The sequence below is a fragment of the Glycine max genome, chromosome 3, assembly GCF_000004515.6.
Source record: "Glycine max cultivar Williams 82 chromosome 3, Glycine_max_v4.0, whole genome shotgun sequence".
Taxonomy (NCBI): Eukaryota; Viridiplantae; Streptophyta; class Magnoliopsida; order Fabales; family Fabaceae; genus Glycine; species Glycine max.
Window position 1 is genome coordinate 41,065,653 of NC_016090.4, and position 18,836 is coordinate 41,084,488.

Here is an 18,836-nt window from a genome sequence, read left to right on the forward strand (position 1 = left end):
GGAGTTGGACTTTCAAAACACAACGGTTTTCTTCGTTGCGATACGTTGATTAAACTTGATTATTTAGCAATCTGTACGTCGGCATCGACTTTTGTCTTAATAACTTTTAGCTTTCCCGTCCTTAAATTTATTTATGTTAGATTGAGTCGAAATCCACAAAGTACAATTGCATCATTTGCCTCTAGTTGTTCTTCTTTTACTTTTATCTTTGACAAAGGTTTATAGGATTAGGAGGTAAAATTAATATTAGGAATTTAAGATTGATATTGTCTGATTTTTCTTTTTAATTAAATAACTTTCTCTGTCTGAAATTAATATTACTAAATAATGTGCTTTCTGTATGGGACCCCATAAAAACATTCACTTCTTAAAATGTGCTGATATGTAAGGTACCAAGGGCATACTAAAACTCAAACTATTGCTTGAAATACTACTTATTAAGGTGTCGTTGCAGTAGAGGCAACGGAAATGAATGGAGATATTTGGTGTGGAGCAAATAGAGCTTAAATCCAAGAAGCAATACAATGGGATCATGCATGCCAATATCTGAAGTCATGGCTACACCAGCTAACTAGCTAGTGTGTGCATCTCGATTAGTGGATTTAATTGATTAATTATTCGATTCAAACCTTGGTCATTATCGAAAATAATTTAAAATTTTCTTGTAAGGCAAAACAAATTTCAACACTCACTTCACAGTTCACACCTCCCTTTATATCTTCTCTTCGATCCGTGTTATTATATAACCTCCAAATAGTGTGAACACTCATTTACATCAAACCAAATTGAAGGTGTCATAATAGGGACATTTTTTTTAATAATCAAATTTATTTATTAATATAGTAGTACAAAGGAGGCAGCAACGGTCCAACTGTACAATCTTTTAGACTAAATCAGACTTCACATCTTGACCATATATATGATGATATCTACAGGATTAAAACACAGACGGATCTGAAAATAAAATTTCTGACCCATCCAACCTTTCTGCAAATTAAGACCAAGAATGAATGACTTGTATATTTTCAATAATTGCATAATTTGGCTGAAGTACAAAGCCTTAAATTACACGGAAGAAGGATGGAAGTACAGTACACATCCTAATTAATCCTAACATTATTGAAAAGATTAAGTAAAGTATGAACAATTCCAGCTAGCTAATCATACTAGCTAGTCTACAGCAGGGGTGATATACATATATATATTCCCGCAAGAGGAAAATTGACGTGCTTTCCATCTATATACTTGGAATTAGTAATGAAAAATTGAGCTAATAACTCACTGACGAACATGAATTTCCAGTTAATCAATCATATGGGGATGCTATTACTTTTTTGGTATCAATCTAGAATCCCTGTGACTGATATTGTTATATGAGGACTGAGGCATCTAGCAAAAGAATATTATTTTTAATGTTTTTTGGTTTGCATGCATAATATTCCTCTTCATATAATTTTAAATCTACATTCTTCTTGGTAGAAAAAAAATCTGCATTCTTCTCTATTGAAAATACTTAATTATACGCACGTGAAAATCCCCTGCAACCCAACGGTCGTGAAAGTTTTAATGGGGGACCCATAAAGAAAGCACATTCAGAAGTAATACTTCAGACAGATAGTTATTTATGTAAAAAACAAAATTCAGACAGAGGCACAGAGCTAGACTTTTTTCTTTTCAAGAACTTAAATAAAGAGCGTACAGGAATTAGTCATAATTTATGTAATTTAGACAGACATGAGACATGTAATGTGAAAAATATTTGGTTAACGTCAAAGTGGGGCAATAATAAGTCATCTCTTTTTATGTTGAGCTATACTATGCGTGTATACAAAAAAGATTAAAAAAAATGAGAGATACAAATAATTCGTACATTTAAATGATAGAATTAAAAATATATATAGGTTGTAAACCGTGTGATGATAAGTGAAGTAAAGATTTGACAATTATGTGGAAAAAAATAAACAAATATATATATAAGATATTGTAATGCACAGGCTGCTCTGGTTCAACATGGAAATGTTATTAAAAATTTATGTAATAGTAAATTTTCTTATTTTTAATTATTGGGCTGAAAATTTTAAATATCCTAGTATTAGTCGGTAGAAAATTTCACTTACCATCATATCAATGCGATGGCGTACAAGACACTTCATAGTTCATAATTCTGGCGTGCATGGCATATTGACGTGATGCACAAAGTTTCATATACGTACATTACACGAATACGGACAAATAAAGGGTAGCTGGTAAAGAACTCTTCTCGTTTGAGAAACCGCGAAGAACTTAATTTCTTTTTTTTTTATATAGGCAAAAGAAACTTGTATTATTAAGATAGAAAGATAGTGGCGCCAGAAGTACCCCTGATACAACCAGCCACATAAACCCAGCCTACCAAAAACTACTCGCCGTGAAGAAACCCGTCAAAACCGATCGAGACAAAGACCACCAGCCGAGCATCACCATAATTAATTTTAGAATAAATTACACAAATCTATTTTAAAAAACTGCACATATTTTTTTTTTTTAAAATATACAGAATTTTTTTCTGAAATTTAAGAAAAATACACATATCTTTCCTTCTTTGTTAAAATATATCTATATTTAATGCTATTATTACTGGTATAAAATTAGTTCATATGATTTTTTGTGTTGGATCATTGATGGCTTGAGTTGAGGTAATTTCATTTTTTCTGAAACTTATAATAGTTCATTTGACTTATGGGTTTATTGAAATGAACTTTTATTTAATTTCTAAAATCTATAATTGTTCGTTTGGCTTATGAATTTGTCAAATGAGGTTAGTTCAATGGTTTCATTGCTCGTCATCAGGTTCATTTAACTTGTAGGTTTATTGGTATATATGACAGCTTGATTGAATTTTCTGCAATGTGTTTTTTTTTTTTTATCAAAATTGCCTACTTGAAGGAGAAAGATAAGGATATTCTTAAAAAAAAATACTCATGTAAAATGTTTAGACAACATTTAGAAAAATTTGTGTAGGTTTTAAAATGAAAAAAAAATACATGTGTAATTTTCTTAAACCTAGAAAACCTTAAGGAAGGTTTATGTGGGTTTTAAAATAGAAAGAGAGATATCTGTAATTTATTTAAATTTAAGAAAAAGTTTGTGTAATTTATTCTTTATTTTATTTATTGATCACTTCATCCATATGAGATGAATATGTTTTTTTAGACAAAGATTTCAAATATTTATGATGTTTAAGAATTTTTTTTGTTAAGGATAAGATGGCAAGTTCATAAGGATTTTGAGTAGTAAAAGAAAGGAGGACAACCCATCAAACTTAAAAAATTTGCGAAGATTGATGTATAAAGCAGAATTTTCAATTAATTAGACATCTCAATAAAATGATATATTTGCAAGAGTTATATTTTTGGTGAAATATTTTTATAAGATTGTTTAGAATTTTACTTTTTTTTCTTATCACATTAATATATATATATATATATATATATATATATATATATATATATACACGTGGTCTGATTATAATTTGGAAATTACACCAAGAAAATTGTGGATTAGCGACGGAAATTGTCTCTCGCAAATCCCTCCTTGCTATTTCTTTTAAAGACAGATTAATGAGGGATAAATTTGGCAAATCCAATTCAATAATTGGCGACAGGCTAAATCCCTCGAAAAATTAACAATAACTTTTGTGAGAATTTAGTGAGCGCTCTGAGTTTTGTTGTTCTTCTCTTATTAGCATGGACATTGCGAGGAATGAATTATCTCAAATCCCTCACTAACTAGCAAAGAAATATTACTTCCACACAACATTCGCTAATTAGCGAGAAATTTAAGAGGGAATTTTTCCTTGTTAATCCGCAAATTTATTATAGTTAACATATAAATTTAATTGTATTAACCATTATAATCAGCCAAGAATGTTCAGCTCTAATACTTCTCTTTTTAAAGTTTTCGTAGAATATTACAAAATGTGATACCTACTAATTACTATATTTTATTACTTAATTCTTGAATAATTTAATGAAACAAATAAATACCAGCTTAGAATACCACCATACATTATATATTATTAACACAATTTCCAAAATTTTATTCAATAACTCAGGCGTACGGAGAAGATCAGCGAGAGACTGATCACACTCACACACTACACACATAACAGTAATAGAACAAGACAAAGGAAAGACCGCAAGACTGTAATTCATGAATCATAGACATTCAAAGTTAAACCATGATTGATGTTGCATGTTGTCTCCCTCACTTCAACTAATTATATCCGTAATTCATGTTTCTTTATTTTGGTCTGATATATATCAATTTAATGCAACTTTTCTAGACTCCAGGAAATCCTTTTTTTTAGGCTCTCTGGAGGATACGTACGCAAGAAAGGTCCTAAAATCAGTGTCCATGTAACGCTTGGGATTCGCTTCGTCAACGAGTTTTGGCGACGGTCTCACCGTGCAGTTGAATGGAAGGCTATGCAGCGAAGCCACCGACACCCTACTCTTAGCTTCATTCACCACAACTCTATGCAATACGCTCTTGTATTTTCCATTGCTATATATCTGATCATTCATTCCAACCCATAAAGTAAAATCAGCGCAATACAAACCACAAATATCATATTTTTACTATTTTATTTATGATCTCTCTGCAATTTCTTATGTTTTTTTTTAGCTTAACTTTATTTCCCACTATTTATTTTAACAGCCGCTCTCACCTTTGTCCTATTCAGTTTATAAGATGCAGTACACGCACGCACTCACTGTTAATCACGCAATGCAGTACACACGCAATATTCCCACAAAATCACACCGTAAAAACACAAAATAATAGTACTAATTTATTAACTTTGTATCTTAACAGAGTTAGTGGTTGATCGATCTAATTCTGAAAATATTACTTTTTTGTTATAGTGATTTATATTTGTGTACCCGTCGATCTTACAAAAATTGTGTGTTAGTTAAAACGCATGTAAGTTGTAACTATATTAATAATTAGTTATGGATTACCTCTAAGTGATCACCAACATTGACAACGAAGGCATTGGGAATGGGTTGAACAGTGATCCATTTGTCTTGGTGTTGGATTTGCAAGCCTTCTACCTCGTCTTGTAGGAGAAGAGTGAGGAAGCCATAATCGGAGTGAGGGGGTATCCCAAGTGTAAGGTCTGGTTGAGGGCATGCTGGGTAGAAATTGGCTACCATCATTTGGCTCCCATTTTCAAAGTCTTTCAGAATATTGTCTTCCATGATTCCTAAGCTCTCTAGGATGGCATCCATTACCACCAGGAACAAATGTTTGGTTTCTTCTGCGTAGGTGCCCACCACTTTCCTGGTTTTAAATAAAAATTAAAATTATGTATGTATGAAAGCCAGCACTTGCATGACAGGCTGTAATTAAAATAACAGTATTCTCACAATATATACTTTTTCTCTCTCTATTTCTCTCCAATATTGCATCATTTATTTTATTTTTTACGGTCCAAATTATTATCATTATATAATTAGTGAAAACTGAAAACCAATATTGTTGCTTTTGGACCATATTTTTATAACAAAATTCAGTGATAATTTGATAATTTACAAGATATTAAAAGTAAACAATATTGTTTTTTTTTCCTATTTTGATCAGTTGTTTTAAAAAAGAATTTTTATTTATCTATCATTTAAAAGTTTAAAATAACATTAAATTACAACTTTTTCAATTATGTTCTTAATTATAGATAGTTTTTAAAATTTTAAAATGACATGAATTACAATAACAAAGGAAATGTTAGAGAAATAAATAACAACAAAAATTAATTCAAATTAAAGAGAGATAATTATAAATGGTAAATAACATAACAAAATACGAAAATGATTATTATATTTCTTAATTTGTGTATCATATATCTTAATAATCAACAAATAAAAAGAAAAAATGAACTTTTTTCCTAAACAACATATACAGAAAATGTAGTTGTCCACTCAAGTATTAGAGAGGGGGAGGGGGTTAAATTAATGAAATTACTTAATTAAATATAGTTATGATTCTATCTAATGAATTGAGGTGAGCCTTGCTTGCTTGCAGTAGTACTCCACAACTCACCGAAAGTCCACTGGTGAAGCAGGCCAATGGGGGAGGAAATCTGGTAAGGGATGGCACAGAAGTTTCAAGAAATCCCTCCAACACAACACAGTGTCTTTGGTTTGGCTGAAGCTGGTCCCACATCGAACCGGTGCTCGCATATCAGTTGTCATGTACTTAGCTCTCTCCTCTAAAGGGAGATCGAAGAACCTACCACTCACATCTATCATGCTCCTCACAACATCCTCCAACATGCAATGATTTACCAGCTGCATCAATCCAACACGCAAAAAACTTCAATCACATCACTTTCTAATTCTTCACAGAATGATTAATTTCGATTCCCTCAAAATCTAATTAAGGTTCTTTGAATATATAATATATGTATGTAGCTTCACATTCATGCACGAGGCTCCACTTTGTTTCATATCATATCATGCACCAAACACTTAATTAATTACCTGGAAAAATCCATACTGTTGACAAGCATTGGCTAGGGATTGAAGGACTTGGGGCCTATTTGGACCAAGCAATTCGGCAAAATCAATGATGGGTAACTGAAGATTTTGCTTCACAACATTTGGATCTTCCACACTACTCTTGGTGGGTCTTTCGGAAACAGGAAGTATGTACTTTTTAGGTACTGCATTAAGATGACCTTTCTCACACAACTGCTTCACTCCTTTCTGATATTGACTTTCTGGGATATCATCCTTGCCCTTTTGCTCATTTAGTGCCATTGCAGGAGATATATAAATAGGCTCTGATAAATGTTAAGTATTAGCATGTGAAAGTAAATTATATAAAACATCCATATATATAAATGGAGACAAAAACAAACACTATATACTTAATTTTATGCAATTATATAACCAATTAAGGCTTTTGTTTATATATATATATATATGCATGTAATCTTGTGCCTGTGGGTGTTGGGAGAGATCAAAATATAATGTGATCTTCTCTTTAATTGGAAAAATTAGAAAGATGAGCATAAATTGAGTTGCTAATGCTAACAGCTACCTTGGTTGAGAAATAGGTAGTATATAATGAGGGTTAGAAGGAGAGAAACTGAAAATAAGCATGAATATGAAGTGTTATTGTTATCAAAATTTTGATGTATATATAGTGAAGGGAAGAAGGAAAAGTGGGGCAGGAGCAGCAAGTTTTGAAGAAACCGGTTTGAGAGTTCTGAATTGAACCGGACGACTAATTCCATTCCAAGTTTATTAACAATACCGTTGACAAAAGCTCAGTCAGACCACGGGGGAGGACAGATAATAAGAGCCCATCCATGCAAATTGCTAAAGTGTCTCTTTCTTGGCTTAGCACCTACTACCTCTCTCGATCGGTCTCTCCTTGTGTTTTTATTATTATTAGTTTGATTTTGTTTGTTTTCATTATTATAAAGTGTCAAGAATTTAATTTAAGAAATAGTCATTATAGAAACTCATGTATATAGATATATACTTACTAGTATATATAGCTGACTTTTGGTGTGCATATTATTAATTTGGGTAATAATACCGGTATACCTCTTTTAGCGCATAGGGTAAGTAGAAGAAAGAGATTAGAAAAAAGAAAATAAAAGACATAATAAATTATAGAATGGAAAATAAAAAATGAAATAGAAAAAACAAATAAATGTGCATGGTTATATTTATTCTAATAATATATCACTTCTCTAAATGAAACTAAATTCATATCCTATGAATAAGATTATATGTTCTAAGTATTGAAAATAAAAAAAATAAATTTTACTAATTAAAGTTAATTAATTAATTTTTTTTGGCAAAAATAATTATTAAGAAAGTCAAAAGATACTTATATATCCTTTATCATTGGATCAAACCCAATTAATTAACAACGATTATATCATCTTATCTCACTTGATTTTATTTTAATTTTAGTATTTATATAATTCGACCAGAGAAATTATGTATACTCTAATTGTAATTGGATTAAGTCACCTAACTATACAAGACTCCATTCAATATATTGATATACTTAACTAATTAGGCTCTTAAGTAATCATACCTTATCATATTCTATCAAATCTTAATTAATATAACTTGTCACATCTCATCATAACTTACTTTTGGAAATTAAAGAGATATTTCATGATATCATATTTCTTTAATGTTTTGAGCAAGTTACCACTAACTCTAATCTTATTTGAAAAAGTTCATCCCTAAACAACTTTGTACTGATAACTGACTCAAAATATATTTATTCTATTAAAATATTTTTTGGTGTACTTGTTTTTTTAATGGCAGTCTCTTTTCCCACTTTTTCCATCCGATTTGGCTAAAGTCAGTTAAGTATAGCAGCCTTCATTTCATTATCATGCCTTTTCTCATAATAACTTCGTTTGTTTTTGAATTCAGTCTCGTTCTTCTTCTAGTAATTCATTTTTGATGGCTACGGGCTGTTTACATGCCTGTCTGCTAGCTATAATAAATAATTGAAAATCCAAATCTTTACTCCGTACGGGAATTTACTTTCTACGTCATGTTTAAACCTTTTGTAGCTCAAAATATACACACAATAATACACATGTTTCGCAGCTGAGGCAGCTTTTATTAGCACGCCAGCCAGATATATCTACTCTCGATTATTAATGGGTAAATAGTGTTTTCGGTTTTCCATTCTTAATATCCTTTCTTCATCTGTTTGAACGATGATTTTGATGACTCCGATATCCTTTTCAAGTTATATCTTCTAATTAATAACGATCACAAGCTTCACCTGGTTAATGGTTATTAATTAATTTTACTCATTCTTTTGTCTGCTGAGGGATCTCCATTGTTTTTATTATTTTGTTAAAAGGGTTGCACGTTTTAAATTACAGTAAATTTGGCTAGTGCCTTAATTAGACTGGACTGCTTCGAGAAGCTTTGATAGTTGTTTAGTTCGTTAGTTTCAAAATTTAATCTCCCTGTTCTCAAATACGATTAACCCAATACTACTTAACATATTCTGTTTGGAAGGCACGAAAGTAGAAGAATAGAAAGGGAGAGAAGGAAAACAATCAATTTTATTTACTTTTTTTCATAGTTTAATTTGGTATATCACTTAGAAGAAGAAAAGAGGGAAAAATTGTAATAGGCATTTTTAATCATTTTCAAATTAACACGAAAAACAACTTATATAATTAAAAGACTGAATTTATCTTTATATATTATACTTTTTAATTAGTCATGTTTACATTATTTTACATATATATTTAACTTTTTTTCTTTTATTTTTTTTTTTTGTTTTAAATCACATGTATTCTTCATTGGAAGAGTCAATTTTATTTGGTAGGATAATTATGCACAACAAAATTATTCTTTCAAAGTATTGTACTTAATCATATGTTAGTTGATCTACATGCATGTTTGGTGAGTTTTTCTTTTCTTTCTTATCAAATAGCTTACAAAATCATTTTACTTTTTATCTATGTTTTTCATTTCCCTTCTCTTTCTTACTTTCTTTGTATTTAGAACATAATTTATGGCCTCAAACTAATTTGTATACTAGAGATTAAAAACACAATTTATAAAAAAAGTTATATGTGACTATATCGTTAGATTTATTAATGATGTGACGAGCCATTATCATATAAATTATTATTACATCATCAATTAACACTATTACATGATAGTAAGAATAAAACAACCAAAAAATACAAGAACTAAAAAGATGAAAAATAAGATACTTTATAAAGACCAAATTATTATTTATGCCTAAAAAGTTTTAATAAAACTTGTAACAAATAACTAATAACATTTAAAAATAACAAATTACACTAATACTTTTGGAGCTTTTTTCAAATTACACTAACTCTCTTTATGTTAATTTGAAAATATTATGCTGACACTCATATATTGTTAACTAACACCCCTTTAATGTTTAAAAATATTATACTGGCTCATTCTTATATATTATAATAACAATTTCTACAAGGAAGGTTTTTATAATTATTAAAAAAATAAGAGTGTTTGTGCAATTTCTCAAAATCCCAATAGTGATTAATGTAATTTACTTTTTAAAAAATGTTTACTGACTCATTCGGTAACATTAATTTGGAGAATATTTTTGCTTAAGGCTTGCTCGGTTAAATATTTGAATTTATTGATGCTGATTTTTTAAGTAAATAATATTTAAAAATTAATTTATGTTTTGAAATAATATTTATAAGATTATTTAAAAACTAGTTTTAATAAAACTATAAATCTTATAGTTAGAATTAATTGTACTTATTGAAAAAAATTATAAAGAATCATGTTTATTACTTTGTATAGTGAATTAATTTGAAATTCAAAAAGTTACCCAAACGTTCGTGCTTATTACGGTTCGAACGTGATTTTGAAAGAAAACAAAATAAGCATGCTATTATTAGTTAGTAATATAACTAAACTGGAAGATGAATATTCACAAAGTTATCGTTTGATGATTAATTAGTTGAATATAAAAGTTGTTCTCTTGAAATATATATTATCGCTCACATATGAATGGAAGTAGCACCGCCAAAATGAATTGCAATTCACAAATTGTTTGTTACAAAACACAACCTATTGTTGTTACATTACTCGTCCTCTATTATTTGGAATCTATTTGAAACTACTTATGCTACGTATAAATTGTCTGTCGTCGTGCTTACGGATTTATTCAGCCCTTTGCATTCTATATGTATATATTCTTTTTTTCCTAGTTTTTTCCTTGCAATTATTTTCATTGGAAAACGCTAAATGTACACCCTTAGAATGTGGTGTATGAGTGAAAGAAAGAAAAAGATGAAGAGAGAAAATAAAAGAAGAAAAAGAAACTAATTAATGTAAAAAAAATGATGTAGTGAACTAATAAAGAAATAAATTAAAAAAAAACGGAAGACAAATTACGTACAATAATATCCATTTTTAGTTTTAGTTTTTCTTTTAATACGCATTTCATTCACTTCACTTCTGGCTAGCTAGTCAATCGTGTGTGTGTATATATATATATATATATTATTTTACGGAGTGAATGCCCTTTGTGATCTATCGATCATTTGGAATAAAAAAAGAGACCACTGCTAAAGTTAATTAACCTCTCATCACACTCGGTTAGAGTATGATTGTACAGTAAATTTCTCATTTTTAAATTCGTTTTCCGTTTACAGCAAGGTTAAATTGAATTCAAAAAAACTAATTAATTTATTGCCCTATATCTTATAAAAAAAATAGAACTTATATTTGTCAAAAAAACAAATCTTATATTTTCTAATTAGACTAGGCAAGCACTGACAAAAAAAATTAAATATGTAATTAGTTGGCGAACAAACGTGGATACTCTCATTTTAAAATTATATATAGATTATGATACTATCATGTAGTAATTTAGAAGAGAAATAAATCCATAAATGTACGTTGAGATTTAGTATTTTCAAGTTTCAAAGTTGCGTGCTGTGTATTTGGATGGAAGAAGAATTGACGAGGGGATAATAGACTCATTGTTTGAACAAACTCACTCAAAATAATTCTGAGTTTGAATACTGTGTAATTAAGGAGGAAGGTTCCTAGACATCCCTGAGTTGTTTCGCCGATAATTAATTAATAATCATAATTAATTATTAAAATTTGATAAAAATAGGTTTGAGATGTTAGGATGACATCAAAGACAATTACTTAACACCAAAAGCTGACCATAAAAAAGATCCCTACAATATATTTTAGAACTACCCCTGTGAATATACATTCAACCAACATGTCATATGCCACTGTAGCTAACCCGAGAGTCCACCCTCACTCACCATCACAGTTTTTCAATATAGTTTTACGATTTACAGAAGTTCTTATAAATTAAAACTTATATTGCTATATATTTTTTAAAACTTATCAATAATACCTATTATATGGATCTGGTAAAGAATTTAATTTTTTAATTTTTGGATTCGATCGAAATTTTAGGATGAAAAAAAAAATTACAAAATTTTACACCAATTAATTTACTTGATTCAAATTAATCAGCATCTAAATTAACTTTTAAATATTAACTATTGAGGCTTAAAAAAGAGAAAAGAACAACTTCATAGATATGTCTAAACGCATATATACATGCATGGAAATAAAACTAAAATTAATCAACCTATCAATTCAAAATAGATTAATCAAATTTCTTATATTAAATTGACTTTTTAACATCTGTAGGCTCTAGCCCTGACAAATCTATGTCATGTTTTGGATTACATTTTCGCAAGTTGCATTAAGTTTTGTCCTCATTCATACAAGATTTTACCTTCAATTTTTTTATCAGAAAATAAAAAACAATTCATTTTTATCATTTAGTATATTATTATAAGAATTTTCTAAATTGATCACAGTTATATATCATTAAAATATTTTAACTACTTTCGTACATTATAATATTTTTTGTAAATTTCTATAATGATAAAATTACTCTACATCATTATTACATACTTTCTTAATCTGAATTAAAAAGAAAAACTAGATTTAAAAAACATCCTGTATGCATCAAAACATACATATATCAGTGTATAAATATCAATATTCAATTTTCAGCATCGAATTCTGTCTCATGAAAACATTGCTTAATTTTCTTTTCTATGGGCCAATTAAAGCGCAAAAATCAACCATAATAACTAATTAACTATGCAATGAAGACTATTGAGTACACTCCACGGTGGAGATCTATGTCCTGGTTTGGCATTTCATGATCAGACACCGCCTGCAACTCTGCAAGTGGGCTTTGTCCCATTAAATAATTTTAAGGTATTGCTGAAAATTGAATCACATCATTCCCATACGTACACTATATATTGTGTCACTTGATGAAGTTGTCATGTGTGATCTAAGGGGACGCTAATTATATATATGGTATAGACTCTAGCAGTGAGAGTTGACTAGTTGATACTTGCAATTGAACATTTTCAGCAAAAAGATTTTCGGTTTCTAATGTCTGTCATTAAAATTTTATTGATATAATATGCAATTATATATTATGATAAAATAAACTTACCGAAATATTTTGCATGATCCTTTTTTTTTGTTATATTACAAATCTTTTATTTTTTTCGTTACATTGCATGATTTAATTTAGCTAGAAAAATATTTTTCTAGAGTTTTTTAAGTGTATATTACAATATAAACAGCTGAATATGAAATGCAAATATATATATATATATATATATATATATATATATATATATATATATATATTATCACAAAACTAATTAAATAAATATTTAAGATACACATCATCAAAAGTAAATCATATATTTATGCATGTAAGATAGAGGTACATAAGTACTACTTATAAATATACGGAACACATTGATTTTATGTATATAAGCTATGTAAATTAAGTTAATTAATAATTAATATATAGTATTGTTTTATAAAAAATAATAATACAAACATTTATTTCAAACAATTATTTTCTTATTTAAAGCGACGATGCATCAGTTGTTGATTAATTTAATATACATAACTTACTAACGTCTAGACTATGGCTAGTTTCTCACCTCTCCCGTCCTGAAATTATAATTAATAAAGCTTATTCATGTATTACAGCAGTTGACCTCTAAGTTTTTTGAACTTATACAGTTGTGTTTATATGCGATAAGAGCATTCTCTCATCAGAGTCCTGAGTTATTTAATTCTAAATAAAGTTATTGTTTTTTTTATTAGAGCAGTATTTATATAAATAATTATTTTTTAACAAATTTATATCATAGAATATTTTTTAAACATTATAAAAATTCGTAAAATTAAGTTAATTAGTCATTTCAATAATTTTAGTATTTAAGTGAATTTTATGTAGAATATTTAAATCTATATCAAATTGTAAAATCTCATAAAATCATGATAAATAGCCCATATTTAAACAATTATACATCAATCATCATAGATGATCTAATTAAAGTAATTAACGATAATTAATTGGGTGAGTATGCGCGTCAATCTATATACTAAACACTTAGCACTCAATATATAACTAGTTAGTCAAATAATTAATTTTATCAGTAAGGTTATGTTAAGAATTAATTAGTGTATAATGCAACCTGCAGGTAAAGATTTGAGCTAATTAATTAATTGAAATCCTACGAATGGATCTCTCTATCTATACTAGTAATAAAGTGACATGATATATACTAGTAATAAAGTTTATATAATAGACAGATCACGAGATAGAGACAGAGCTATAAAGCCAAGCTAAGCTAAGCATGTTAATTGTTAAGACTTTGGCAAGTGTACCAAATCGTGACAAGTAGTAAAGCTCGGAAGTCCGAGTATCGTGTCCACAGGGATTTTGTTGCACTTTTCAATACCTCTCAATTTGTAAGTGGGAGTAAAGTAGTAAAGTAGAAATGAAAGTAGGAATAGTAAAGAGTGCTATTACTAAAATAAATGAATGAAAGGGAAAAACAATTGATAGAAATGCCAAGACCAGACAAACCCAATTGGCCTACGATGCATGTAAGTATGATATTCATTATCAATGAAATGGTGTTAGTTCTACCCACATCTGTTGACTACTTGCCCCTGATGCCTCACGTTGACAAGCCTATTTTAACTACCTATCTCCCAAATGCCTTTGTGAAGATTCAATAATTAAAATGCATTAAGATTAAGTTCTAGATGTTGCTTAGATGCATGGGCAGTGAGTTATCATTCTATGCCTAGCAATGCTAACCCAATGATTCTTTTCTTTAAATGTTCTATTAGGTGTTACCCTTTCCCAAGCGATTAACCCCTAAAACCGATGCATGCATTGAATCTTAGATATTATTGAGAATTACCCTCTCCCGAGCGATTAAAACCCAAAAAGAGATCTAAAAATGAATGCAAGAATAAAAGAAAAGAAATAGAACAGAAAAACCTGGAATAAATTCCTTTGCATTGATAACTCTCGAAGCTCATTGTACATCGTTGGCTTTTTAGGCCTGCCAGGCCCTAGCTAGGGGTTTAGCCACTCATGGCCATTGAGGGCTTACAACTGGGGATGAAAGAAAGGCTAGGCTAACAAAACAAAACAAAGAATATAGAGAGGGAAGAAAACTCAGGCTTGAGGTACTGAGAGTGATGCTCTGAGATGGGATGATATTTCCTTGGGACTGCCTCTCTATTTATAGTGGCTGAAGTGGGCTTATGGGCCTTCGTAGTTGCGCTCAGCGCCACACCTCGCGCTTAGCGCGTTCAGATCGCGCGCTGGGCGCGCCATGCACGCTGGGCCGGTGCTTCTGTTGGATCGGGCGCTGGGCGCCTGTGCGTCTGTTGGATCGGGCGCTGGGCGCCTAGCTGGCTTAGCGCGCGTAACGGTTTCCGCCACGCCCAGCGCCTCCAGTTAGTTGCTCGCTTAGCGCCTGATGCGCGCTGAGCGCCCCTATTGGACTGGGCCTGCTTCAGAATTTCTTCTTTTTTTTCTTCCTTTCTATGCCACTTTTGCTAAATGCAACCTTATTTTTCGTATCTGCAGCCAGAAATTCAATTTAAATTAATTTTCTCACTTTTAATTACAAATAACTGCTAAATAATTAATTTTAAGCCAAAATTTGACTATTTAACTCCTATAAATTCACAATTATTTAGCAGTTATCAAAATCCCCCAAATTAAACTTTGCTTGTCCCCAAGCAAACCACAATTAGAAATAATTTTCAAACAAGTTCTGAGTGTTTCAACACTGTCAATGGCCTTAGTTCTTCCTTCTTCCAGTGGTCCTTTCCGCATCTGTCAACATCTCAAAATGAAAGCATAAAACACACAAGTGGTTAGTCAGTCCTTTGGAATCTTGATCAAATCTGGCTTGCCTTACTTTCCTCACAAGGCTGGTGTTTTCCTCTGCTCACAAGTGTATGGTTTAGTGTCTGCAATTTTCTAACAACCTGCAAGTAAGATTCCAAAGTTTTGCATTTCCTCTCAATTTAGTTACTTTTAGTTACCTTCAGGTGGATCACTAAGGACTTTATTGGCTTGTATTGGGGCTTGGCTCAAAAAATCATGGTTTTTCTTGAAGATTGACTGTAGGATTAAGAGAGCAAAAATTTCTAATTCTTCTGATGCCTTCTTCTTAACCTTCTTATTTCCCCGCAACACTTTTCTTTTGACACCTCTCTTGTTTCTGCCCTTTATTTTACTCATGATGATTTTTTTTTTTCGGGCTTCTAGTTTATAAGAGGTGTCTTACTACATGCTGTACCATTGTCTTAGCTACCTATTTTCCAAAATCCCCCAAATTAAGACCTTTATAACCCATTTTTGCTCTCTTATCATCCTAAAGGGTAGGACTTATCATTTTATTGGCTTAAGGGTTAATTCAGAATAATATGATATATAGACTCAATCATGGGTGCAAGGGAAAAATGATGTCGGGTTGGCTTTTTGGCTAAGTAGCTAGATATGACAAACATGGCCTTGATCATTTCCACCTTAAGTAACTATTCTAACAATCCAAGAGTGATGCAAAACCAGGAACTTAAAAACAGGCGTTTTCTCTCACAATTAAGTTCACACTCTCACCGGAATTAAAGCAAGTATACGGCATACCAGTTATGACCTTGTTCCATCAGACTATCCTTCTCACCTTGTGCTATTCATGTTCCACTTCCTGACCTGACTCGTGCTTCCAGAACCAATGTTTCCAAGGACTAGTGGCATCTCAAGTGTTTCAACCTTTCAGAACAAGCTCAAAAATTATGACTGCTCAAGTTATCATGCAATTATTATTCAGAAAACAAATGCTAAATCTCTCATATTATTACTACTACTTCTTTTTAATACCTAAACAGACCATAAGAACAAAACCCAAAACAAAACATAAAAGAGACATCAAAACATAAAAGAGAAAACATCAAGAAAAAATCAACTGCCTCCGCCCAAGTCCGCCCATGGGCCCCAGTCAGCGGTGGCTAAGTCAGCAATGAGGTCCTCATCGACTGCAGGATCCTCAGCGGCTCCAGAAGGCTCTTCCCCCCTGTCAGTGGAGGGCTGGTCTCCTGGCCAGGCGACTCGCTGACGATAAGCCTCTGGAGTGGTGAGCGGGGGGTCCATCTGTAGGTGTAGGGACAGCCTGTGCATATTCTCCATGATGAGCTGCTGTCCAACATGAAGGGATCTCAGCATCTGCCCATGCATGTCCATGGATGCTGAGGTGGAAGCAGGTGGATGTCGCGGTCGCTGGGATGGCTGAGACTGGGACTGGGTAGGAAGAGGGGCCTCGGAAGCTGATGCTGAAGCTCTGGTACGTGTGCGGCGAGGCCCAGGGAAAGTGATCGATGGGTCGGTGGGGTTCCAGCAATTCTTCTTCACATATGCTAGGTTGATCGCAGGGTTGAGTGACTCAAAGATCAGGGTATCAGAAACCACCCACTGAATGTCACACAGCGCTGTAATCAACGCTGGGAACCCGAGCCTCGAGGTGCTGGACTGGGCAATCTGGCTGATCTGCTGTGATATAAAGCTGCCCACATCCATGTCCATGCGGCTCACCAAACCGTAGATCAAGCGGGCCCTGTCAAGATTAACATCATAAGTGTGAGAAGTGGGCGCAAGATCGTAGTAAGAAAGGACACTCCATGTCTGAGCAAGTGTCGTCATGTCCTTCCTCAGGAGCTTCCAGGGGAGACCATCAGCATTAAGGACAAAGCGCCCCCCTGGAGTGCACAGTGTAGCCGCGATGGTGTCAGGATCGGGGTGAGTGCTGAGGTATCTGGTGTATGCTGTATACTCCTCCCCGTCCTCCAAAATAACCGGGGTGTCGAGGAAGTCGTTAATGGTGTCAGCATCAAAACGAACGACCTGTCCTCGCACCCTGCAGAACCTGGGACTGTGGTCCTCTGGATCATAAAGGTTCGAATAGAACTCTTTCACCAGAGCCACGTCAATCCGCTTCTCCGGGAGGTGAGTCAGCACCTGGTCCCATCTGCGCCTCCTGAGTTCCTGGAGGAACTCGTCAAACATCCCTGGTCCCAGTTCAACATTCCTCTCCGGAAGGATGTTCCGGAGCTGAATGTTGTCTTGGTACCTGTGCCAAGCTATCTCAGATGTGAAGCGGGAGGTGTCCCAGTTGGACGCTTCCCCTGGTGTGGGCACGGCACGGCGCTTGCGAGAAGCCATCTGAAAACAACAAAAAACAGCAAAACAACAAAACAGATTGCAATTAGTAAACCAGGGAGTGCAAAAAGTAAAGAAAAAGGGGGTGCAGTTATAAAGAATGGGGGTGCAGAAAGCAAGAAGAAGGGGGGTGAAGTTATAAAGAATGGGGGTGCAGAAAGCAAGCAAAAGGGGGGTGAAGTTAGAAGGAAGGGGGGTGTGAAAAGCAAAGCAGAAGGCTGTTGGACCCCGAGGCCCAGCCCCGCGCTTGGCGCCACCCTGGGCGCTGCTGCTGTCACGCGCTTAGCGCCACAAGAGCGCGCTTAGCGCGTGCTTCCCAATAGATGAGCGCGCTTGGCGCAGAAGAGCCCGCCAAGCGCGTGCTCCGTATCCTCTGCTGTATCAACGGGAGCGCTCAGCGTGTGAGCCATACTTCCATCTCCTGCCTTTGTTTTCTTGCTTAGCTTAGCGCGTTAGTCCCTGTTCAAAACCACACACAAAAAAAATGCAGACGTTCAAGCTTACCTCTGAGTGTACGGAAAAACACTTGCTTAGTCTTCAGAGGATTAAGTAAAGGAGATGAAGAGTAGGAAAGGAAGAAAGGCAGAGGGAAGACGGGAAGAAAAGGAATGCGGGAAAAAAATCCGAATTTAAAAGCAAAGGAGGCAAACGAGGGGTTGGGCAGTTTTCGAAAACTGCCCAGCAAT

At 32.8% G+C, this 18,836-nt stretch overlaps 1 protein-coding gene across 1 annotated transcript; it reads right to left on the reverse strand.

Annotated features, from left to right (window-relative positions):
• Positions 1–4,022: 4,022 nt before the first annotated feature.
• Positions 4,023–7,140, reverse strand: LOC100782572 (probable 2-oxoglutarate-dependent dioxygenase SLC1). Its single transcript, XM_006577650.4, has 5 exons — positions 7,081–7,140; positions 6,519–6,820; positions 6,079–6,326; positions 5,001–5,322; positions 4,023–4,553 (listed from the first exon to the last, which is right to left on the reverse strand). The coding sequence occupies exons 2-5, from the start codon at positions 6,795–6,797 to the stop codon at positions 4,302–4,304; spliced, it is 1,101 nt and encodes a 366-aa protein (XP_006577713.4). The 5' UTR covers positions 6,798–6,820; positions 7,081–7,140; the 3' UTR covers positions 4,023–4,301.
• Between the last annotated feature and the right edge of the window lie 11,696 nt (positions 7,141–18,836).